We start from the raw sequence: 27,136 nt of genomic DNA on the forward strand, positions 1-27,136 counted from the left end.
CTTCCCGTGCGGTAGCAAAGAGAAGTCTGTGAATTGGGTAACTGAAGTCTTTGATCATTTTTGGGGCTTTCCTCTGACACAGCCTAGTACAGTATATAGGTCCTGGATGGCAGGAAGCTTGGCCCCAGTGATGTACTGGGCCGTACACACTATCCTCTGTAGCACCTTACGTCAGAAACCCGAGCAGTTGCCATACCAGGTGGTGATGCAACCGGTCAGGATGCTCTCGACTGGTGTAGCTGTATAACTTGGTGTTTTTGTACCATGATGGTTAGTTGGTGATTTGGACACCAAGGAACTTAACTCTCGACCCGCTCCGTTAATGTTAATGGGGCCTGTTTGGCCAGTCATTTATTATAGTCCACAATCAGCTTTTTTTTGTCTAGCTCACATTGAGGGAGAGGTTGTTGTCCTGGAACCACACTGCCAAGTCTCTGACTTCCTCCTTATAGGCTGTCTCATCGTTGTGTTGTCAGAATTTTTTATGATGGTTTTGGAATCATGTTTGGTCGTGGGTGAACAGGAAGTACAAAGCACACACCCCTGAGGGGCCCCAGTATTGACATGTTGTTGCCTGATTTGTTGTAGGCTCATGTTTCAGTAGCCTATAATCTGCAACTGGTTGTTTTTTAAAAATGTTCCCACTGTTAGTCATTTTACCAAAATGCTGTTTGTATGTCTCTTTAAATTATGCTGGTGTTCAATCACTCAATGCCTGTTTCTTTTCACAACAGGTCTGTAAAACTTGAATTTAATAATTTCTCATACATCCTCAACAACTCTATTTGTACTGGCCTATAGTTGAACATAATCTGCTACCCTTTGCATTGATGAAAAGTAATGTTAAGGCCTGCAGTGCTTGACATGGTCAGGAGCTCCCTAGAGCTGAGTAACATCACCTCAAAGTGTCTACTGCTTGAGCTCCTGTTGCTCTTGTAGAATACTAGCTCAAACGTATTGTAGAGCTTCTGCACCTAAATATAAACAGTACCAGCACCCAAAATTAGTTCAGCCAACTATTTTAGTCCAAGTCAAGCACTGAATGTTTAAAACAAAATACACTTTCCTATATTTTAAAATGATTGAAAACAAAACCTTAGCCCTGGTCAGTCATTATATTATGCTAAATCGTTTTTTTGTCTTTTTCAAAACTGTAAGACATTTGCTGGAAAGTACATCTGGTTTCAGGACACATGTACAGTATCCTTGTTTATTAAGAGAGTAAAGGATTGCATCACTGCAATTTCCTTTTTACAAGTGGCCGTTTCTGTACATCAGACTACATGTGGTGCGCTCTGACCTGTAGTTTCACTTCAGGATTTATCTCCGATATATACTGTTCTATTTTAATCCTGCTCAACTATTGGTCGGTGTACAGTTATGAAACCTCCCCAACCCCTTTCACTGCGCTTCATAGGTTGAGTTTGTACAAGGACGTGTGATTCTGACGCGCGCTATTCCTCAACTACACAAATAGAAACGAAAGTCTGGTCATGCAAATATACACGTGCATTTAATATTTTGCTTTTGTTTGGTTATGACACCCTGGCTATTTTGTTATGTCCCGTTTATACCAGGAAGGGGCATTGCGCGGCGAAACATTGTTAAACCATTGGGCTTGTTCAGCCCACGAAGTGAGAAATTTGTTGATGGAGGTCAATGATTGTCGAATTTGGTTAAAAAAAATTATTTTCTCTTTAGCTACGTGAGGTTTATTTGATCGAATAGAAGTTTGGTAATGGTTGGGTAGTTACAAATGCACTGATATAGGTGGACACGTGTCATTTCGGCAACTTTGAAAAAACAACCATCTGAGTTGTGCTGTTGTCAGAGAGAGGTCTCATGGATATAACCCGTATTTGCGTGGAGAATTCCCATTTAAAGGCTTCCATCATTTTAAAGTAGTCAACTCGTTAAAGGATTCCTATGAGTTTGGAGAAATCAACCAATTAAGAAGAAAATGGACTATTTAAAAATGGAGATTGCCTTAATGGCACTTGCCCATGCTGTCACAGACGCTATAATAGCACAGATACAAAGATTAATCCTAGTGTTCCCTCATGTGCTTTATGTATTGATTTGTTGTTAATAATAATAAAAAAATAAAAAAGATTAATCCTCTATGGCCTGTTTTTCACTCGGGTATCTGCCCTGTCATTGGCTAGAACTGTCCCACCTGATCTTGCCCGCCTCCCATCATTCAGGGAATATATTTCCATTGTTGAGCGGTCACCCGAATATCTTGTCAATATAATAGACCATCTTTGGCTTGTTTTGTTGAATGAAGCAACCGACTGCAGACGAAAGTCGAGGAGTGAAGTCTGGGGAGGTGCGTCTGCTATACAGTCGAAAGTCGGAGACTGGTGTGAGTTTTCCAACATCAAGGCTCAGTGCAACATGGCCGTGTTGCCATTCTTTCTAAAAATGTTTATTTGTAATGTCGAAATAAACAGGTCTCCAACTACCATTATCACACAAACCATTTGTAAAAATGTGTTTGCATTGTACTACCAATTGGGGAGAGACTCAAATATCACATTCAATTTACATATCCACTGTATACATATGAATCGCAGCAAAGTTGCTTCCTGTTTCAGTTACATCGTTGGTCTCGTTTGCATGGGTCAAACAAATACACTAATGATTGGTTGAAAATGTGTGCCTCTCAGAATGCAGGCGATGGCTGAGGGGCAACTGCAAAAATTGACGTCAGCTACAGTTGAAACTAGATTACCTTTGATCACATGGATGTTATGCAGTCGACATGTAGGCACATTTTGTCCAATTGTTATCCCCATAATGTAACGAACTTTGAAAGGTGGCGACCTACGATGGTCACAGTGTTGACAAAAGTATCCGCTCGAACACACCCATTCACTTTCAATGGAAGGAAAGCAAGAGAAGCGGAGTGGGCGGAAACCATTGACAGAAGGTTTTCACCAACAACTATTTTGTCAGGAGAATTTACACCCCCCCCATTCATTTTCAACAAGGGCACACGGAGATTGCGGGAACCCTGCTATCTGTAGAAAAATGTGAGCTCTGCTCTATTTCAAGTGAAGCATTGGTGCAAAGCATTTGTCAAGAGGAGGCGAGGGAACTGAACAGGGCAGGGGCTAAAGTTGGGAAAGCTGAACGTTATCTTCCTTACTATTGCGATGCTAGCGACCAATCGAAGCAAACCAATCATATAGCTTCCAACCCCGACTGGATTGGCTAACAATGGCTGTTGACACTACCTAGCTTACACAATATATACAGCGCATTCAGACCCCTTAAATTTTCCAAATGTTGTTATGTTACCCCCTTTATCAATGTATGGATGTCATAAGGTGAATGCACCAATTTGTAAGTCGCTCTGGATAAGAGCGTCTGCTAAATGACTTAAATGTAAATGTAATGTACACACTACCCCATAATGGCAAAGCAAAAACAGGTTTTTAGACATTTTTGCACATTTATTAAAAATTAAAAACTATCACATCTACATAAGTATTCAGACCCTTTACTATGAGACTCGGAATTGCGCTCCGGTGCATCCTGTTTCCATTGAACATATTTGAGATGTTTCTACAACTTGATTGGAGTCCACCTGTGGGAAATTAAATTGATTGGACATGATTTTGAAAGGCACACACCTGTCTATATAAGGTCCCACAGTTGACAGTGCATGTCAGAGCGGAAACTAAGCCATGAGGTCGGAGGAATTATCTGTAGAGCTCCGAGACAGGATTGTGTTGAGGCAGAGATCTGAGGAAGGGTACCAAAAAATGTCTGCAGCATTGAAGGTCCCCAACAACACAGTGGCCTCCATCATTCTTAAATGGAAGAAGTTTGGAACCACCAAAACTCTTCCAAGAGCTGGCCACCCGGCCAAACTAAGCAATCGGGGGAGATGGGCCTTGGTCTGGGAGGTGATCAAAAACCTGATGGTCATTCTGACAGCTCCAGAGTTCCTCTTTGGAGATGGGAGAACCTTCCAGAAGGACAACCATCAGGCCTCTAATTGTAGAGTGGCCAGACGGAAGCCAGTACTCAGTGGAGTTTGCCAAAATACTCCTAAAGTACTCTCAGACCATGAGAAACAAGATTCTCTGGTCTGAAGAAACCAACATGGAACTCTTTGGCCTGAATGCCAAGCATCACATCTGGAGGATACCTGGCACCATCCCAAGTGGTGAAGCATGGTGGTGGCAGCAGCATGCTGTTGGGATGTTTTTTGGCGACAGAGACTGGGAGACTAGTCAGGATTCATGGAAAGATAAACGGAACAAAGGTCTGGGAGGTGATCAAAAACCTGATGGTCATTCTGACAGAGCTCCAGAGTTCTGTCATCCTTGATGAAAACCTTCTTCAGAACGCTCAGCCTGGTGCGATGGTTCACCTTCTAACAGGACAAAGACCCCAAGCACACAGCCAAGACAACACAGGATTGGCTTCGGGACAAGTCTCTGAATGTCCTTGAGTGGCCCAGCCAGAGCCCGGGCTTGAACCAAATCGAACATCTCTGGAGAGACCTGAAAATAGATATGTATCGAAGCTCCCCATCCAAGTTGCCAGAGCTTGAGAGGATCTGCAGAGAAGAATGGGAGAAACTCCCCAAATACAGGTGTGCCAAGCATGTAGCGTCATACCCAAGAACATTTTGAGGCTGTAATTATGCCAAAAGTGCTTCATCAAAGTACTGAGTAAAGGGTCTGAATACTTACGTAAATGTGATATTTCAGTGTTTTGTTATTACATTTGGAAAAATTTAGACAAACCAGTTCTTGCTTTGTTATTGTGTGTAGATTGACGAGGGGGGAAAAAAACATTTAATCAATTTTAGAAAAAGGCTGTAACGTTAAAAAAAATGTAGAAAAAGTCAAGCGGTCTGAATACTTTCCGAATGCACTGTATCACTCTTTTCCCTATGCCTCTGTACTGGTACAGATCTACTACTCTACTTTCTTCACTGTCTCAGCATACAACAATTTCTGCACAACTCTAACCCTGAAACTCAATCTTCCTCTCTTGCACTGGACATTTCTGATCCCCAGCCCCATGGGCACTTTTACAGTTAACACATACCAATACTTTCCCCAATGCTACACATTCCTTTGTCTCATGCCCTTCTATACACTTCTCACACCTAGGATCCTCCCTCCTACACACTGCTGCCACATTCCCACAAGCTTGACATCTGTAACAACGTAATTCCGGAACAAACCCTCGTACGGGATAACTTCTATATCCTAACATCACTTTGGCGGGCAAAGACTCAACATCAAAACTCAAAAGCACAGACTACTTTTGTTTCACTACTCACTCTACCCTATCTGCGTTGCACTAAACGACGAGTATCAACTTCCCCTTCAGTTGATCAGCTTTCACATTTACAGCTACCCCAGTAATCACTCCTTTTCTTGAGAGCAAAACAATTCACATCTCTTGTCCCCATTGGTTTAACGCAGAGCACCTGCTCCCTCTGACCAGCAGAAACACAACAAATTATCACCAGACCACTTCTGGTTGCCTTCACCATTCCACAGCACCCAACTTTGTTTTCACCCACCATGAAACCACAAATGGATCAGCCAAGAATATGTCTCCTTATGATAATACTGCACTTCTCCTGACATACATCTTGTTATTGCCCTCTCAAGGGATGCAATTTCTTGTTCTCTGCTCCTACTGTCTTTGCTCTGGCTAATGTCTGCCAGACTTTGTGGTTCATTATGAGCAGACAATACACAGGTAGTCAAAACTTTCTAATTCTACCAGTGAAATGAAAATGTGTTAGTTCTAGCTTGTGGTTTGGATAATTGTGATGTCTAGGATAAAAACGTCTATGATAAAAAGAGCCATGCTGAAATTCCCCTTTTAAAATAATGTGTCCCTATTATTAAAATAATGTGTCCCTATTATTAAAACAATTGAGTTGTTGGCATATCCCTACTGTAAATCATTTGGGAGCGTTGCCCTGTCTTTATTCACTTTTCTACAAGCTTGCATGACTTCAATTCTTAGTACGTGTCATTGATGGGAGTTGCTGGAGTACGAATGACAAACAGGAACTCATGCAAGCAGGCGGTAATAGTAGGAGCGCTGAAGTGAGCGGTGCAGCCATATTTCCGTGCTTCTAGTTCAGCAGAGGGGAGTATCCGCGGCTGCAGCCTTGCCATATAACCATCTCATCTCAAATCACACCTGCTCTGGTAAGACATTCTACAAAGTAACAAAGTATAGCGTTATCCATACATCGAATATTTATGTGAACGCGAAGTTGTTCAGCAGAATAGGGATGCTCACTACTTTGTTTCCGCACTTGTTGCAGCACTTTTGCTGCCTCTTCCATATAAAGGGAAAAACATCTCCAACAGGTGTCTGGGATTATTGTAGTGGGGATGTGGCTTGGTAGAAGGCTATGTAGATTGCATGTGTAAAAATGTATCCTTGATGCAACGGCTACATTTTAGTCGTATTTAAAAAAACAAATCCAGAAATCTAAATTATAGCCTATTCGAGTCGGGTCAAATAATTCACTTTTCGATAATATCATGACATTTTACAAAAAAAGTGGCTATGCCAAATTCACTGATTAGCCGAGTAAGCTAGCTGTTTTAGGTTAGCTGTAGATTTGGGTTTTGGTCGGTGGACTCGAGACGTTTTATTTGAACAGAACAAGCAGAAAAATCCCTGCCATACGCGTGGAACATTGTATCTATTTTAACACACATCGTGTAGTCTAACCGAGTCGGGTTTGTTACTTTTGAAATCGCTTAAACAGTTTAGGCTATTATTAATCACCCTAATATGTGTATCTTCTTCAGAAGTGAATCAAGCTCCTGGCTATCTTGTGATTCCAACTGATGACATTTGTAACAGACCCTAATCGTAACAAGTAGTTCTGTAAGTGTCTGTCCCTGGCGGATAGACGACTTTGTTACACCCAGTAGTAGCCTATATGCTGCACAACCGATACATTTTCCAATTTCATCTTGGCTACATCGAACGTCCACCTCACCATTTTATCCAAGCAAGGTTCACACGTTGATACAGTTGTGGTGCTGAAGTAAGGATCACACCTCGATGCGGTATTGGTGCTCAAGTAAGATATTTACCGAGAAGGCTGGAGACTTTATTATGGTGTTTTTGTGATTTATGGAATAGACTCGCTTAATCTTTTTTTTAAATTTTACCTTTATTTTACTAGGCAAGTCAGTTAAGAACAAATTCTTATTTTCAATGACGGCCTAGGAACAGTGGGTTAACTGCCTGTTCAGGGGTAGAACGACAGATTTTGTACCTTGTCAGCTCGGGGATTTGAACTTGCAACCTTTCGGTTACTAGTCCAATGCTCTAACCACTAGGCTACCCTGTTCTAAACTTCCATATTTATGACTATACGGCTGTACAAGGGCAGCGTCAACCAGTCTCTATTTCGCAGCAGCGTTTAAAGCAGGAAGGGTAGTCCCATTTGACTAAGTATCACCCGGGTGGCTAAAACTCGTTTTTCCTCTTTCGCTCCCTCTGACAGGAAGGCACTGTGGAAACCATCCGAGGTATTTGGAAACCAAAGTGACAGCTCCGCGCACAGACCCAGGAGAAGGAAACAAGATGCCGAAAGCTGTAAGTAATTGCTGTAGTTTTATTTATTTCAAAGCTTTTCATGTGTTTCTGAGTTGCCTGAAACTATGCTTGGTAACTATGAGACGTTGCCAGTCATGAATCGTGATGGGAGTAACCCAGGCAAGCAAGAGACTTATTGCCACGATGTCTACACGTGACGAGAGGAGGTATTCATGACAGTCTAGAGATAGGGGTTATTTGTCTTGTAAACATGTATAATGTTTCTATGATTTCATTTGTACTGTCACTTGTAGATGAAAATGAGAACTTTGTCCTCACTTACAGAAATACATTCTCCTGAATTGAGAATATTGAATATGAGAATAAGTGGCCTCTTGTAAGTGATCACACTTCTGAATATGTGGTTTCTCACATGAAGTTGAGTCATTTTTCACAACCTCTTTATTTGACCTAATGTAATATCTTAGCAGTGACCTACCTAGGTACACAACGGCCCAGCTTTTTGTTGAAAATTTGTCTTTGAAAGCAATTCCCACAAGTGTAGTAAAACAATGGACTTTAATTACTTTAGCTAGAGAGGAAGTAAAAGGATCATCTGACCTAAATGGCCAGAGAAATAAAATGTTTATTTGATTTATATGGAATATCACACCAGCCTCTAAAATCATGTGCTGTGCTTCAACTGAGACATTTCTACTTTGCTTTTCCTGGGGTGCTAATAGCTGTAATGGTGTGTGATCTAGAGAGAAGTTGATAGTTGAACAATACACTGTATTGTATTTACAGTTAGTCCCCCACTTGTCCAAGACACCCCCTAGTCGAAGACTCGAGGAGTAACAAAGAGTGTTGGTTTGTTTAGAAATTGCCCTAGGGTTAAGAGCGTCACACTAAACTGGGAAGTAGTGACATCATCAGTGTGGTGCTGGCTGCATGACACAGTTGCACTTTCTGTCACTCCTCTGTTAGTCACAAAACTTGAAAACCCTGTCAAACGGCAGATTGATTTATTTTCCATGATATCAATGAGGCATAATCATAGACTTACTTCCACCGGCTCACTTCTCTCAACATGAATGACTGAAACTTAAGTTAGAGCAAGGCATTAAATATTACAATGGCAAGTTATTACTAAGTTTTAAGTCTATTTTTAATGAACTTGGTCTTACATTTTTTGTTTTGACGTCAATCGTTTTGCAACTCAAATTAATCCTCAAAATGCTGAGTTGTTTAATTCATAGCATTGGTTGGTCAACATATAGGCGTTTATGTTTTGGCTATGGCTGCTACACACTGGCTGGGAGGGCTTTCTAGAAAACTGACAGATAGTTTCACTGACATGATCTTATTGAGATTCTCTATTGTGCTTTGTGGCGCAAAATCCTTTTTACTGTGAAAGGTGTGTGTTAAACATTTCTCTTATATAGAGCTAGTAGAGTAGGCTAGAGTTAATTTGGTTAAGAAGAGAAAGAAATCTGACAAAAGAAAGTTGAGCAGCTGAGATTGAGATCCTGGTTTGGTTTCACTTCTCCCTCTGGCTCGAGTTACACTTGTTAGAATAACACATTATCACCAAGTGTGGGACAGTGTTCACTCCTTGGCTTTCCCTAAATCCTCTTTCTGTGCAGTCGCGGCACCTTGAAAATCCGTGTGACAGTCAGACAACACAGCCACACAAGCCGTGGCCTTAACCAACACATACCGTATGGGTGTTCCCTCCTTCTGTCCGAAACCCATTGCTAACAATTTGTTCTCTTCAATAATTAATAATTCAATGATCTAATGATGCCTGCTGTTACACCCTCTGGGAATGTCACTCTGAATAGTTGTCATGTTAGCACTTACCACATCATTATATATTTAGACATTATATAGTATTTAGTTCCTAATAGAAGTTAATACACTGTTTAGTCAACAAGTTGGCCAAGCTGAGGTACTGGGCCCGGGTCTGCAAAACGAATCCACATATTAGAGGTTTCAGTCCTAAATACCTTAATGAAAGGGGCGCAGTAGGGGTGTATACTACCCCTTCGCTAGTCTCCATGGGACCTAGTGCAGGGAGGTAGTGCAGTGCACTGCACTGCATGTCAGCAGGTTGCACCCAGCACATTGGTTGTTTATGGCTATATGGCTCCCATGACAACCCCACATTGCAACAGTCTCCTGTAAAGCCATGTAAACCATGCACGTGGTTACATATTGAATGGTTCACAGCACAGGGGAATGCAGGTGATCACCACCATTCGGGACCAACTCATTAACCAGTGAAGGGTGTTCTATACTAGACAGTGGGGAAGTGAGAGCCACTGTAGTTACTTTATGGAGTGTTTGCTCCTGTAGGGTTACGCAGATGCAAACTGGTACTTGTTAGTTTGTTATAGGCAGGCAGGCATAGTTAAAAAGTTGGATAGCTCTTTGCATACAATATTAGATGATTAATGTATTAGGTCCTTTTCGAATCAGTTGGGAAGTTTGCTGTCATCAGTCTACTTCTCTTGTGGTTTCAGAATAAGAATTGAAATGTGGGTCTTTGTCCAGTTTATTTTTAGCATTAATGTCATGTTTTCTGGTAACGTTCTGAGTAGAGGTCGACCGATTATGAGTTTTCAATGCCGATACCAATTATAGGAGGACCAAAAAAAGCCAATACCGATTTTAATTTGCCAATTTTTATTTTATTTATATTTGTAATAATGACAATTACAACAATACTGAATGAACACTTATTTTAACTTAATACATAAATAAAATCAATTTAGTCTCAAATAAAGAATGAAACATGTTCAATTTAGTTTAAATAATGCAAAAACAGTGCAGGAGAAGAAAGTAAAAGTGAAATATGTACCATGTAAAAAAGCTAACGTTTAAGTTCCTTGTCTAGAACATATGGTGGTTCCTTTTAACGAGTCTTTAATATTCCCAGTTATGGGAATTATAGGACTATTTCTCTCTATACCATTTGTATTTCATGTACCTTTGACTATTGGATGTTGTTATAGGCACTAAAGTATTGCCAGCCTAATCTCTGGAGTTGATAGGCTTGAAGTCATGAACAGTGGTGTGCTTAAAGCATTGAGAAGAGCTGCTGGCAAACGCAGGAAAGTGCTGTTTGAATGAATGCTTACGAGCCTGCTGCTGCCTACCACTGCTCAGTCAGACTGCTCTATCAAATATAAAATCAGACTTAATTGATTATATGCAACACAGGTTACGCAGGTTAAACTAGTAATATCATCAACCATGTGTAGTTAACTAGTGATTATGTTAAGATTCATTGTTTTCTATAAGATAAGTTTAATGCTAGCAACTCATCTTGGCTCCTTGCTGCACTCGCGTAACAGGTGGTCAGCCTGCCACGCAGTCTCCTCGTGGATTGCATTGTTATCGGCCATAATCGGCGTCCAAAAATGCTGATTAACCGATTTTATGAAAATTTGAAATCGGCCCTAATTAATTGTCCGTGCCTTCACTGACTTGCATGAGATCAGATGTCAGTTTCAGTTTGCCTGTGTACATGTGTGTAGTGGTTCCCACTCGTTCCACTCTCTGTTGGTCTGGGCGTGTTATCTTAAGGTTTCCATGGCCGAGCAGCCGCACACAAGCTTAAGATCACAATGCCAAACGTCACCTGGAGTGGTGTAAAGCTCACCGCTATTGGACTCTGGAAACTTGTTCTCTGGAATGATTAATCACTCTTCATCAAATGTTATCGGTCACATACATGTTTAGCAGACGTTATTGTGGGTGTAGCGAAATGCTTGTGTTTCGAGCTCCAACAGTGCAGTAATATCTAACAATTTCACAACAGTACACACAAATCCAAAGGAATGGAATTAAGAATCTATAAATATTTGGACGAGCAATGTCGGAGCGGCATAGACTAAAATACAGTAGAATAGATTACAGTATAGACATATGAGATGAGTTATGTAAACATTATTAAAGTGACCATCTGGCAGTCCGACCGACATATCTGGGTTTGGTGGATGCCATGAGGACCCTACCTGCCCCAATGGATAGTGCCAACTAGAGTTTGGTGGAGGAGGAATATAATGGTCTAGGGCTGTTTTTCATGGTTTGGGCTCCTTGGTTCCAGTTGAAGGGAAATCTTAACACTACAGCAAACAATGACATTCTAGACGATTATGTGCTTCCAACTTTGTGGCAACAGTCTGTCTCAGCATGACAATGCCCTTGTGCACAAAGCGAGATCCATACAGAAATGGTTTGTTGAGATTGGTGTGGAAGAACTTGACTGGCCAGCACAAAGCCCTGACCTCAACCCCATCAAACAACTTTGGGATGAATTGGAACACCGACTGCGAGCCAGGCCTAATCACCCAACATCAGTGCCCAACCTCACTGACGCTCTTGTGGCTGAATGGAAGCAAGTCCCCGCAGCAATTAGGGATGCACCGATATGACATTTCTTGTCCAATACCGATATCTGATATTTTCCTTGCCAAAAAAAACTATGCCGATAACCGATATTTAACATTTTAGCATCCTTTTTTAAGCATTATAGTACAGTTAAGTAGTTAAAACAAAGTGTAATATGTTCAGTTAGGAACAGATTGTTTAATAATTTGTAAATTAGAAAAACTACACATCATGAATGTTTTTTATCGCACAACAGATATTCATGACACACACAATTTAGCTACCCGGCATTACAAATATGGTTAAGTTGCTGGTGGCTCTTCTTACTATCCAATCTTGACTGTATGGAGAAACTTAAATTATTTGAAAGGAATATTGGTTTAAACTAAAATGCAGTTAATCATTTTAGATTGAACTGTTTGAAAAAATGTCTGTCTCTAAGCTGTCATAAACTGCTATAAATGGCACAACTTAAACTTTTCAAGTGTGCTCAACTGACGTGACTAATAAAATGAGAGCAACATTTCAACACTTTCATCTTTCATTTAGGAATATATATATATATTTTTAAACCACCTGCTTTGTTTTACATTAAATGAAAATCTTGACCTATACCGGCCATGAATGACTGGCCTCATCTGTTGTGGGTCCTCTTCTTTGGTGCGCACTGTCACTGTTTCCATCTTGTCCAGCTGTGTCTAACATTTCACGTAAACCCTGTTTCTTTACTGCATCGAAGTAGTGGTTCTTGTACGTAGCATTAAAGCGGCTCAGAGAGAATGCCACCGAATCACTTGTTCACAGCCTCTAGTAGAGTACTTTTGCAAGTTTTAACCCCACGGTCTGTGTCGGCAGTTTTGTTGAGAAGGCGTTTCAATGCCATGACAGAGGGTATCACGTCTGCTGCAGGTGCAGTTGATGAGCTTATTTCTCGAGTCAGTTGTTCGAAATGAGCTAGGAGTGTGTTCATGCTTTCAATGAGAGTCCACTGATTTGTACTGATTGTTGCAGGTAACTCATAGTCAGCTGTGTACACGCCAAGCACTCCATGTAAAAAGGCTCTCCATGTAAAAAGGTACTGTTCCATCTGGTGGAAATGTCTTGCTTAAGCCTTTTGGTTTTCACTCCAAGCTGCTCCTGTATTGCTTGTATGCTAGATGTGAGTGTTTTAAAATGGCCCACTAACTTCCTACCTGTTGTCACTGTCGGATATGCTGCGTTGGGCCAAAACACCTTAGTTCACAGCCAGTTGGAGCATGTGTGCCATGCATGGCAAACTGGCAACTCCGCATTCTTCCAAAGCCTTTGTCATGTCACATGCATTATCACGTAGCACAGCATGTACTTTGTTCTTGGGGATTTTCCAAGTTTCAAATATTTTCTCAAATGCCATTTTAAATGGCAGCAGTGGGATGCGAACCAGCACATTCTTGAGCATGCAAAAGTTTTAGAACACCTACTCGTTCAAGGGTTTTTATTTATTTTTACTATTTTCTACATTGTGAAGACATCAAACAATGAAATAACACATACTGTATGAAATCATGTCGTAATCAAAAAAGTGTTACTCAAATATATTTGGATTTTTTTCTTAAAGTAGCCACCCTTTGCCTTGATGGCAGCTTTGCACACCCTTGGCATTCTCTCAACCAGCTTCACCTGGAATGCTTTTCCAACTGTCTTGAAGGAGTTCCCACATATGCTGAGCACTTTTTGGCTGCTTTTTCTTCACTGTGCGGTCCAACTCATCCCAAACCATCTCAATTGGGTTGAGGTCTGGTGATTGTGGAGGCCAGGCCATTTGATGCAGCACTCAATCACTCTCCTTCTTGGTCAAATATCCCTTACACAGCTTGGTTGTGTGTTGTGTCATTGTCCTGTTGAAAAACAAACGAGTCCCACAAAGTGCCAACCAGATTGGATTGCTGAATGCTGTGGTAGCCATGTTGGTTATGTGTGCCTTGAATTCTAAATATATCATGGTATATCACATCACCTCCTCCATGCATCATGGTGGGAACCACACATGCAGAGATCATCTGTTCACCTACTCTGTGTATCACAAAGACACGGCGGTTGGAACCAAAAATCTCAAATTTGGACTCATCAGACCAAAGGATGGATTTATACCACTCTAATTTCCATTGCTTGTGTTTCTTTGCCCAAGGAAGTCTCTTCTTATTGGTGTCCTTTTTAGTAGTGGTTTCTTTGCAGCAATTTGACCACAAAGACCTGAATCATGCAGGCTCCTCTGAACAGTTGATGTTGAGATGTGTCTGTTACTTGAACTATGAAGCATTTATTTGGGCTGCAATTTCTTAGTGGTAACTCTAATGAACTTATCCTCTGCAACAGAGGTAACTCTGGGTCTTCCTTTCCTGTGGTGGTCCTCATAAGAGCCAGTTTCATCATAGCGCTTGATGGTTTTTGCAACTACATTTGAAGAAACTTTCAAAGCTCGAAAGGAAAGAAATTACACAAATTAACTTTTAACAAGGCACACCTGTTAATTGAAATGCATTCCAGGTGACTACCTCATGAAGCTGGTTGAGAGAATGCCTCGAGTGTGCAAAGCAGTCATGGCAAAGGATGACTACTTTGAAGAATCTCAAATATGAAATATATTTTGATGTAACACTTTTTTTGGTTACTACATGATTCCATATGTGTTGTTTTGATATCTTCATTATTATTTTACAATGTAGAAATGAGTAAAAATAAAGAGACCCTTGAATGAGTAGGTGTGTCCAAACTTGACTGATACTGTGTGTGTGTGTGTTATATTTATTTACATTTTAGTTATTTAGCAGATGCTCCTATCCAGAGAGACTTACAGTAGTGAGTGCATACATTGTCATACTTTTTGTTGTTGTTGTACTGGTCTCCCGTGGGAATCGAATACAGAACCCTGGCGCTGCAATTGCCATGTTCTACCAACTGAGCTAAACGGTACTGGATTCCAGTCCATTTCCCCAACTTAGCTGATCCGGTGTCAGTTGAACTTTGTGTTCACATGGAAGATTACTTTCTGTCTCCTTTACACAGCTGACCTGGAGTCAGTTCGACTCTGCAGTCTGGAAGCTGGGGTCCATTAAAATTCATAGTGGTGCAGGAGAGGGACCACTGGGGAGGCCAAGCTGAAAAGGGATCTTTGTTTTGCTGTGTAAATAGTTTTTCCCTTGCTATTTTGGACGCTGTTTCCTATAAACTCCTCCCCTCCAGGTTTGGTGGTGATAATATCAGTCCTGGGTTGTGTTCAATATAGAAAAAATAGCATTTTGAAATGAGTAGGTACTTGCTAAATTTGTCTAACATGTTCATTTTCTGTTGTAACATATTTTGCTAGTTTGCCCTATTGAACAACCCTTGAACCTCTACCACTCCTATTGTTTGGACTCCTACACGCAGACTAGCCCAGTCACAACTGCAAAATGGGGCTGCCCACAACAATCAATATGTAGATTAGGCTTTTCCGATGCAAAAAAAGAAACCACCTTTCATGCGCCTTTCTCTTGTACTCAATTCACTTTGAATTGTTCATTCTATGGAGTAATTAATTTGGCCATATCTACTGCCATAGTCAGATATTATGTATAGGCTCAGTATGTAGCCGGAGACAGCTAAACATCATGGCAGTGAGTAAATGGTCCAGTCAGTCAGAGCCCAGGCCCCAGCCCAGAAGACATCCCGTTAGACCGTTTCCAGTGGGCGTCATTGAGTTTGCTCACTTCAATTTCACCAGACCAGCTGCTTGAGGAGGAAATGGTAGACAGCAGGCCTTGAGGCGAGTAGAGTACTGCCGAGGCGAGCCTTACTCCCTCTACCCTTGGCTTGCATCCATCCTCCCTTGCCTCTGCCAAACACACCAGTACCACCTGGAGCAGATCAACAGAAAGAGACCAGACCATCATCACCAGAACCAGAGGAGTGGAGGAAGGACTAAAGACACAAACCTACACCTGGAGTTAGCATCCCACAGAGGGTGCCTCCATTGAACTCTGTCACGGGCTACCAGGTTGTCCATCCTCCCCCTGCAGGACCGGAGCAGACCAGTGACCAGACAACCCCCAAGACCCAAACACTCAATCCGGACAGTTTTATTTCCATCTCTTCATTCAAAGACTCAATCATGGATACTCTTACTGACAGTTGTGGCTGCTTCAAGTGATATAGTTGTCTCTTCCTCCTTGCCCTTTGTGCTGTTGTCTGTGCCCAATAATGTTTGTACAATGTTTTGTGCTGCTACCGTGTTGTGCTGCTGTCATGTTGTGTTGCTACCATGCTGTGTTGTCATGTGTTGCTGCAATGCTACTTACTGTATGTTATCTTAGGTCTCTCTTTATTTAGTGTTGTGGTGTCTCTCTTGTTGTGGTGTTTTGTTATATATTTTTTATTTTATTCTTAATTCCAGTAGGAGGTCCTTTGTTAGGTCGTCATAGTAAATAAGAATTTCTTAACTGACTTGCCTAGTTAATTAAATAAAAAGAGCCTCAATGGCATTCACAATGGCCAGGAGATGACAGAAAACACCAGACTCTGTTGGCAGCAGTCTCCCTCATACCGGAGTCCACACACATCTCTATAGGGTTGTCAGTGCACACCAATAACCTGGGTAAATACTGTAGGCCTCATTTTCTCAACTGAAACATTAGCCCTAGAAGCGAAAGGTGTAGGGCTAGGGTCTGTTAGTGAGCTTACAATGCTGATATTGTAATGAATATTATATATTGTAGCAGGAATTTGATCATGTGATTAGAACTAACCTACATGGAATTAAGTCTTTGAAAGACTACAATCTTGACGTCATGCCTGATTCATGGAAATCAGAGGGCACCCTCGTTGCGACATACTATATTTCAAAAACCATTTACCTCAGTGGACCTCCTTAAGCAGGCAGTCATGCCAGGTTTTTTTTCTGGGTCAAAAATGGGTGTAGGTGGTGGGTGTGACGGGGCCTGGCAATGGGCTCGGTCAGCGCAGCTGTATTTTTAAAAAACATTTTTATCCTGCGATTATACACATTTCTCCATGAAGCTGAGATGCATTTTAGCAGTTTTAAAGCTAGTTTCCTGCAATTCTACACATTCTGCCATGGAGCTGAGAAAATGTTGCAGCAATTTTCCTGCGATTTAATTTTAAAAATGTTTCAATGTTACATTATGCATTTTGCCATGTCTAATGTTTTTTTGCTTAAACATATAACAAAATCAATCGTTGCTAAATTCATTGTTTTACAGACAGAAATAGCTCATGAAACATGTTACCAACACTTTACATGTTGTGTTTTATATTTTTGTTCAGTGTCCTATCATTTATTTTATGACTTAGGAGTCTAAGCATTCCTGCATGCTCACCTCCATAAAGCAGGCCTAAAAAAATAAGGACTTGCCATGTTTGTGCGGCATACAGTAGGTCAGTCTTAACAATTATTAACCAAAGAACGGAATGGCATACCTTTTCTCTCAAAACGGAAGTAAATGGATGGACATTGTCAATACAGGCTAAACTCCTGATTAGCTGGTCTGTGTCGAGGGGTTGTGACACTATTGCCTCTCCACCTATCGCTATCTCCGTTAGGGGTTCCCTTCTAAAATCAACCATGTTCCTTTTACTGTAACTAACTACAGCTGCTATGGCACCCCTCAGAGCCTTTCCTCTCTAGGTTTCTTTCAATGTTCCTGCCTTCTAGGGAATGTTTCCTAGCCACTGTGCCGTTACTCTTTGGGGCTTTAGGCTTTATAAAATACATTTGATTGAATCTGACGATAGGCCTACATGTGCAGTAGGGGTTTTCACAACCATACACCAGTTTACCACACTAGCTAATGTGTGAAATCTGAAACAAGCCCAGGATTAAGTATTTAAAGTGAAACGTGATTTTCACATTTATTTTTGTTTTATTTAACTAGGCAAATAAACACATGGTCTGTTTAGTCTGTACATATCATCCCCTTTGAAGTACAGTACATTTATTTGTTGTACATTGCTCATTCATTGTTACTTCCGAAAGCGTTTGAACACCTACAGTTGAAGTTGGAAGTTTACATACACTTAGGTTGGAGTCATTAAAACTTGTTTTTCAACCACTCCACAAATGTCTTGTTAACAAACTAGATTTCTGTTCATCTGTACAAACAATAGTGGCAAGTATAAACACCATGGGACCACACAGCCGTCATATTGCTCAGGAAGGAGACGCGTCTCCTAGAAATGGTTGTACTTTGGTGCAAAAAGTGCAAATCAATCCCAGAACAACAGCAAAGGACCTTGTGAAGATGCTGGAGGAAACCGGTACAAAAGTATCTATATCCACAGTAAAACGAGTCCTATATCGACATAACCTGAAAGGCAACTCAGCAAGGAAGAAGCCACTGCTCCAAACTGCCGTTAAAAAAAAGCCAGACTACGGTTTGCAACTGCACATGGGGACGAAGATCATACTTTTTGGATAAATGTCTTCTGGTCTGATGAAACAAAAATAGAACTGTTTGGCCAGAATGACCATCTTTATGTTTGGAGGAAAAAGGGGGAGGGTTGCAAGCTGAAGAACACCATCCTAACTGTGAAGCACGGGGGTGGCAGCATCATGTTGTGGGGGTGCTTTTGCTGCAGGAGGGACTGGTGCACTTCACAAAATGGATGGCATCATGAGGGAGGAAAATTATGTGGATATATTGAAGCAAAACAGAACATTTGTGGGCAGAACTGAAAAAGTGAGCGTCTGCGAGCAAGTAGGCCTACAAACCTGACTCCGTTACACCAGCTCTGTCAGGATGAATGGGCCAAAATTCACCCAACTTATTGTGGGAAGCTTGTTGAAGGCTACCCAAAACATTTGACCCAAGTTAAACAATTTAAAGGCAATGTTACTAAATACTGAGGGTATGTACACTTCTGACCCACTGGGAATGTGATGAAAGAAATAAAATCTGAAATAAATAATTCTCTCTATTCTGACATTTCACATTCTTAAAATAACTTTGATCCTAACTGACCTAAAACAGGGAATTTTTACTAGGATTAAATGTCAGGAATTGTGAAAAACTGAGTTGAAATGTATTTGGCTAAGGTTATGTAAACTTCCAACTTCAACTGTATCTCTCTTTTACTAAATAGTAAATACGAACGTTTTTGTGTTACTAATGTCTTTCTGTCATGTCTCTGTCTCCTCAGGTCAATGTTCGCGTCACCACCATGGACGCTGAGCTGGAGTTTGCTGTTCAGCCCAGCACCACTGGCAAACAGCTCTTTGACCAGGTCAGGGTTAACAGTACACTAATGACTCATATTAACACATATATTGGATCTTAATTTGAGTCAGTTTGCTACAACAGGAAAATAACCTTGTAGAAATGTGTATTATAATGTGGGTTATAATTAATGGACTATTTTAGGGGTCGATCATTTTCTTTCATAAGGTAAAATCAAGTCTGAAATGTCAAATAGGAAATTACATATTTTAAAGTTCTCCTGCAACAGGGTAATCAAATTAAGATCCTACATCTGTAGCCACACGTTTAGTATTGTTATCAGTAGTAAAAAATAAGACCATCCATTTAGTGAGGCTTTCTGTGTGTGTGTGTGTGTGTGTGTGTGTGTGTGTGTGTGTGTGTGTGTGTGTGTGTGTGTGTGTGTGTGTGTGTGTGTGTGTGTGTGTTGGTCCTGCTCCAGTGACCCACCCTGAACCCTACTCCCCCACCTCTGTCTTCAAACCTCCAGGCATGTCCTGTCCCCTCATTAATGTTCTCAAGGAAGGTTTCAAGAGATTTGAACTGGAACTGTTCTTATCAGACCTTCCCTTCTCTCCTGGAACCATGACGACCATGACCAGGAATGGTGCTGTGCTAAGAGTTTAATCAGTTTACGGAAACTGATTAACGATAGTGTGAGAAAACGGAGTATGATGATAGTCTTTACTTTGATCAGATTACAATATACAGTGGGGCAAAACAGTATTTAGTCAGCCACCAATTGTGCAAGTCCTCCCACTTAAAAATATGAGGCCTGTAATTTTCATCATAGGTACACTTCAACTGTGACAGACAAAATGAGAAGAAAAGAAATCCAGAAAATCACATTGTTGGATTTTTAATGAATTTATCTGACAATATAATTGACAATATTTCTGAAAGTGAATCTTTCCAACCACTGTCCTTCCCACGGAACCCAGAAATGTATGTTATCTGTTTGAGTCAGTTCCTGACATCAGTCAGTTGATGTTGTACAGCATGTTTTCTGTAGAACTTTTGAGTACAGCGTGTTTGTACGGCAAGTTCAGAGGGACAATAGGATAATGATGTATTATCAGATTACTGAGTACTGTGCCTTTAGAAAGTATTCATACCCCTTGACTTATTTCGCATGTGACTCACCACCTGGATTTGGTCTTATGTAGCAACATCTGAAATTGTTTTTGTTACATTGCTAGAAAGTAGAGACTCATAGCTTATTATTATTATTATTATTTTTTATACAATGGGAAAGTAAATTCTTTGAAAGTAGATACTTGTAATCTTATTTGAGAAAAGGGCCTTTGAATGTCACCACCTGGAGATTTGGTCTTTGTCAACAGTCATTGAAATTGTTTTTGTTACATTCTAGGAACATGAGAGGTCATTTGCTAAAATAATAGGTAATATATGCATTTTTTTTAGGAACAATGTGGATACATTCTAAATCATTGACCATTGAAAGTAGATAGCATTAGACCATTAATCATAACAACATTTGATAAAAATTAGACCATTAGAATGTTTTAGTACCATAACAACTTAGACCATAACAACATTAGACCATTGTCTAACAGTCATTCAGCATTAGACCATAACAACATTAGACCATTAGACCAACAACATTAGACAATTAGATTCAACATTAGAGGTCATTTTGCATTAGACCATTGTGTAGTTAAGACTAAGAGTGGTAAGTAGCCTACAATAAGAAAACATTTCAGGTAAAGTGTCCAGATGTAAAGAACTTAATAGAAAATGACTGAAGTAAAAGTAACTCACCCATTAAAATACTACTTGAGTAAAAGTATAAAAATATTTGGTTTTAAAAAGTAAATGGAATTGCTAAAATGTACCTCTTAGAACCACCCATCCCGGATCCGGTATATTTGTCATCAGCAACGCTGAATAGCATGGCACAACAGTCAAAAAATATTCATGAAATCACGAGTGAACTATAGCGGAACACAGCCTAGCCTTTTGTTACCCTGTCATCTCAGATTTTGAAATGATGCTTTACAGCGAAAGCAATGCAAGCGTTTAAGTTTATCGATAGCATAACAAAACAATAAGTACACCTAGCATCAGGTAACTTGGTCACTGAATTCAATAAAATCTCAACCAGGACACTTTGCTTTTCACTATGACCGGGAGTAACAATGGCTGCCTTTTCTCTTTTGCGCACAAATCACTCTGAGCCCCCACCTGTCCACTTACGCAATGTGGTCCTTCACGCTCATTCTTCAAAAATAAAAGCCTGAAACTATGTCTCAAGGCTGTTAACCCCTTAGGGAAGCCATAGAAAAAGGAATCTGGTTGATATCCCTTTCAATGGTCAATAGGGATGCATAGAAACACAGGGTTTTCAAAATAAGAGTCACTTCCTCATTGGAATTTTCTCAGGCTTTCGCCTGCAATATCAGTTCTGTTATACTCAGACAATATTTTTACAGTTTTGGAAACTTTAGTGTTTTCTATCCTAAGCTGTCAATTATATGCATATTCTCGCATCTGGTCCTGAGAAATAGGCCGTTTACTTTGGGAACGTTATTTTTCCAAACATAAAAATAATTGTAATTTATTTATGGATAGCAAGGAGCACACTCCAACACTCAGACATAATTTACAAACAAAGCATTTGTATTTAGTGAGTCTGTGTGGTGTATGTCACATAATGTTATGACCACACATCAATATTCATTTTATATATCAATATTTTGCTAAGTGGATGGGTCTCTACAGGTCTAAACTGTACCGCCTATGGTTACTTGCGTAGTAGCAATATCAGCAATAGTGATAATATAAACAAAATAATGTACATGAACAATATCAGTAATGATAGTGATAAATGAGGTAGTTGTATGCATACAATCAGAGTTAAAGTGGCTGAGCAGCAGGATAAAAAAAAATAATAGTAGCAGCAGTGTGTGTGTGTGTGTGTGTGTGTGTGTTAGGAGAGAGTCATTTGAATAGAGGGACTGCAGATAGTGCTGATGACTGGGCCGTCCAAACCACGCATGAACAAGGGAATCTATTTTCGGAGAGCCTGTTTCTGTCCTGCCCTTGACTTTGGTGCATGGCATGTGATGCCCATAGTCTTTTCGTCCCTGACCTCCCTGATCTTCTCAAAAATATAAACATTTGTCTAGCTGTGTCCAGTTCAGGTGGTGCTTGTACAGGCAGAACATCTATGGGAGGAAGGATGTCAGTATTGCGCAGCAGTTGAAACCTGGTCCTGACTGAGTCGGAACGCTCCTTGGCGACATCACAAGGCTCCATAGCATGGAAGCTGTAAAACAGGAAATAACAAAAAAAATGTTGAAGACATTACAACCTTGCACATCAATTCAACAATCAATTCACAAGTTTAAAAGAAGAATAACCGCATACAATCTAAATGTATTCACCTGAAGTGCTAGTAATGCTTGATCTGAAGCAGCATCCTGAAGTTTGTCAGGTGTTGTTGCCGGCCATAGCTTTCCACCAGCACCGTACCATCCTCCAGTCCCACCAGCTGTGGAATGTTGACCCCTGTCACAGGGCTGTCCTTCACAATACCAGCAATCTCAGACAAGGTGTTCACTCTGGTCTTTCTGAAACGCTGCTTGATGAGGCCGAAGCAGAAGTTTGGGGGGAAAACTTGGTGTGGTCTGTGATCAGGAAGTGAAGGTCCGGACTAGAGGTCGACTTGTTAATCGGAATGGCCGATTAATTAGGGCCGATTTTCCAAGGTTTCATAACAATCGGATATTGGTATTTTTGGATACCGATTTTAGCCGTTTTTTTTATTTAATATATATATATATATATATATATATATTTTTTTACACCTTTTTTTATTTAATCTTTATTTAACTAGGCAAGTCAGTTAAGAACACATTCTTATTTTCAATGACGGCCTAGGAACGGTGGGTTAACTGCCTCGTTCAGGGGCAGAACGACATATTTTCACCTTGTCAGCTCGGGGGATTCAATCTTGCAACCTTACAGTTAACTAGTCCAACACTCTAACCACCTGATTACTGCCTGTTACGCGATGCAGTAAGCCAAGGTAAGTTGCTAGCTAGCATTAAACTTATCTTATAAAAAACAATCAATCAATGATAATCACTAGTTGACTACAAATGGTTGATATTACTAGTTTATCTAGCGTGTCCTGCGTTGCATATAATCAATGCGGTGCGTATTGTTGCTCCATTGTGTACCTAACCATGAAAATCAATGCCTTTCATAAAATCAATACACAGAAGTACATATTTTTAAACCTGTATATTTAGCTAAAAGAAATCCAGGTTAGAAGGCAATATTAACCAGGTGAAATTGTCAATTCTCTTGTGTTCATTGCACGCAGAGTCGGTGTATATGCAACAGTTTGCCAGGATTTTACGTAATTATGACATAACATTGAATGTTGTGCAATGTAACAGGAATATTTAGACTAATGGATGCCACCCCTTAGATAAATTACGGAACGGTTCCGTTTTTCACTGAAAGAATAAACGTCTTGTTTTTGAGATGATAGTTTCCGGATTCGACCATATTAATGAGCTAAGGCTCGTATTTCTGTGTGTTATCATGTTATAACTAAGTCTATGATTTGATAGAGCAGCCTGACTGAGCAGTGGTAGGCAGCAGCAGGCTCGTAAGCATTCATTCAAACAGCACTTTAGTGCGTTTTGCCAGCAGCTCTTCGTTGTGCGTCAAGCATTGCGCTGTTTATGACTTCAAGCCTATCAACTCCCGAGATAAGGCTCGTGTAAGCAATGTGAAATGGCTAGCGATTTAGTAGGGTGTGCGCGAATAGCGTTTCAAACGTCACTCGCTCTGAGACTTGGAGTGGTTGTTCCCCTTGCTCTGCATGGGTAACTAACGCTGCTTTGAGCGTGGCTGTTGTGTTCATGGTTCGAGCCCAGGTAGGGAAGCTATACTGTTACACTGGCAATACTAAAGTGCCTATAAGAACATCCAATAGTCAAAGGTTAATGAAATACAAATGGTATAGAGGGAAATGGTCCTATAATTCCTATAATAACTACAACCTAAAACTTCTTACCTGGGAATAATCAAATCAAATTTTATTTGTCACATACACATGGTTAGCAGATGTTTATGCGAGTGTAGCGAAATGCTTGTGCTTCTAGTTCCGACAATGCAGTAATAACCAACAAGTAATCTAGCTAACAGTTCCAAAACTACTACCTTATAGACACAAGTGTAAGGGGATAAAGAATATGTACATAAAGATGTATGAATGAGTGATGGTACAGAGCAGCATAGGCAAGATACAGTAGATGGTATTGAGTACAGTATATACCGTAATTTCCGGACTATAAGCCTCTACTTTATTCCCACACTTTGAACCTCGCGGTTTATACAATGACGCGGCTAATTTATAGATTTTTCCCGCTTTCACAAGATTCATGCCGCCAAAAAACTGAGCACCGTCACATAATGTGACGTAAATCGAGTGCGCTCAAACTTACCATCATTCTCATTACGGTAGTAATTTTGTCACCCTCATCATGGCAAAGACACGGAGAAATGCATATGATGCAGATTTCAAGTTGAAGGCGATCAATCTGGCTGTTGGAAAAGGAAAAAGAGCTGCTGCATGGGAGCTTGGCCTTAATGAGTCAATGATAAGACGTTGGAAACAGCAGCGTGAGGAACTGACTCAGTGCAGAAAGACAACAAAAGCTTTCAGAGGGAAGAAAAGCAGATGGCCCAAAGTATTTGCAGCCACTCGACATCAGTGTAAATCGTGCATTTAAGGTGGCGCTCCTTGTTCAGTAGGAGGCTTGGATGACAAGTGGGGAGAAATCCTTCACTAAAACGGGCCGCAGGCGAAGAGCATCTTATGGTCAAGTCTGCCAGTGGGTCCTGACAGCGTGGAGCATTGTCAAATAATCCACTATCATCAACGGGTTTCGATAGGCTGGACTGCTGTGTGTTGTGTGTAGTGTCAGGTAGGGTGGAGGTGATATGGTCCTTGACTTGTCTCTCAAAGCACTTCATGATGACGGAAGTGAGTGCTACGGGGCGGTAGTCGTTTTGCTCAGTTAGCTTAGATTTCTTGAGAACAGGAACAATGTTGGCCCTCTTGAAGCATGTGGGAACAACAGACTGGGATAGGGATTGATTGAATATGTCCGTAAACACACCAGCCAGCTGGTCTGCGCATGCTCTGGGGGCGCGGCTGGGGATGCAATCTGGGCCTGCAGCCTTGCGAGGGTTAACACGTTTAAATGTTTTCCTCACCTCGGCTACAGTGAAGGAGAGTCCGCGTGTTTTGGTTGCGGGCCGTGTCAGTGGCACTGTATTGTCCTCAAAGCGGGCAAAAAAGTTATTTAGTCTGCCTGGGAGCAAGACATCCTGGTCCGTGACGGGGCTGGTTTTCTTTTTGTAATCCGTGATTGACTGTAGATCCTGCCACGTACCTCTTGTGTCTGAGCCGTTGAATTGAGATTCTACTTTGTCTCTATACTGACGCTTAGCTTGTTTGATTGCCTTGCGGAGGGAATAGCTACACTGTTTGTATTCGGTCATGTTTATGGTCACCTTGCCCTGATTAAAAGCAGTGGTTCGAGCTTTCAGTTTCATGCGAATGCTGCCATCAATCCACAGTTTCTGGTTTGGGAATGTTTTAAGCGTTGCTATGGGAACGACATCTTCAACGCACGTTCTAACGAACTCGCTCACTGAATCGGCGTATTCGTCAATGTTGTTGTTTGATGCAATATGAAACATATCCCAGTCCACGTGATGGAAGCAGTCTTGGAGTGTGGAATCAGATTGGTCGGACCAGCGTTGAACAGACCTCAGCGCGGCAGCTTCTTGTTTTAGTTTCTGTCTGTAGGGATCAACAAAATTGAGTCGTGGTCAGCTTTTCCGAAAGGAGAGCGGGGCAGGGCCTTATATGCGTCGTGGAAGTGGGGCGGCATCGTAGCCTAGTGGTTAGAGCGTTGGTTACTAAACCGGAAGGTTGCGAGTTCAAACCCCCGAGCTGACAAGGTACAAATCTGTCGTTCTGCCCCTGAACAGGCAGTTAACCCACTGTTCCCAGGCCTCAGGATATATGGATTCCAGTTTGCAAAGAGTCAAATAAAGTTTGTTCAGAGCAAATGATGTGTCTGCTTGGGGGGAATATATACGGCTGTGATTATAATCGAAGAGAATTCCCTTGGTAGATAATGCGGTCGACATTTGATTGTGAGGAATTCTAAATCAGGTGAACTTGAAGGACTTGAGTTCCTGTATGTTGTGGCCACACCTCGTCTCGTTAACCATGAAGCATACGCCCCCGCCCCTCTTCTTACCAGAAAGATGTTTGTTTCTGTCGGCGCGGTGCGTGGAGAAGACTCATGTTAAAAGGAACCACCAGCTTTCATATGTTCTGAGCAAGGAACTTAAACGTTAGCTTTCTTACATTCCACTTGAACTTTCTTCTCCAACACTTTGTTTTTGCATTATTTAAACCAAATTGAACATGTTTCATTATTTATTTGAGGCTAAATTTATTTTATTGATGTATTATATGAAGTTAAAATAAGTGTTAATTCAGTATTGTTGTAATTGTCATTATTACAAAAAATTGTCCGATTTAAAAAAAATAAAAAAAAATCTGGATCTGCTTTTTTGGTCCTACAATAATCGGTATCGGCGTTGAAAAATCAGAATCGGCCCACGTCTAGTCCGGACTGTGGTGGAGCTTCTGCATGGTCCGCCAGGCACAATACCAGAGCACAAATTTGTTCTTGTTTTGTCCACTGCAGTTACCACAATTCAGGTCCACACGTGTTTCCCCACATGGTGCATGTAGTTGATGACTGCGCTGCTGCCGTTGCTGGATGACATTACTTCATCAATCAAGCAGTTGACTTGTTGTGCTATTCCTTCACAGCAGACACCAAACAAGCCACACTTGCGAGGAGTTAAAAAGTAGATGGGAACTGGCTGCA

General features: G+C 41.0%; 1 protein-coding gene across 3 annotated transcripts in view; it reads left to right on the forward strand.

Annotated features, from left to right (window-relative positions):
- The first annotated feature begins 2,314 nt into the window (after positions 1-2,314).
- The window catches only part of LOC123994858 (radixin-like), a 62,270-nt gene continuing 37,448 nt past the window's right edge, over positions 2,315-27,136 (forward strand). The window contains exons 1-3 of one of the 3 annotated variants that reach the window (XM_046297914.1): positions 2,315-2,365; positions 7,520-7,611; positions 19,123-19,206. In XM_046297914.1, coding sequence (XP_046153870.1) covers positions 7,600-7,611; positions 19,123-19,206 — 96 coding nt within the window. In that variant the 5' untranslated portion in view covers positions 2,315-2,365; positions 7,520-7,599. Of the gene's footprint in view, positions 2,366-6,046; positions 6,198-6,963; positions 7,091-7,519; positions 7,612-19,122; positions 19,207-27,136 lie in introns of those variants that run through there. The other 2 variants (XM_046297913.1, XM_046297911.1) reach the window with 2 other exon arrangements.

Source organism: Oncorhynchus gorbuscha, linkage group LG14 (assembly GCF_021184085.1).
Source record: "Oncorhynchus gorbuscha isolate QuinsamMale2020 ecotype Even-year linkage group LG14, OgorEven_v1.0, whole genome shotgun sequence".
NCBI lineage: Eukaryota > Metazoa > Chordata > Actinopteri > Salmoniformes > Salmonidae > Oncorhynchus > Oncorhynchus gorbuscha.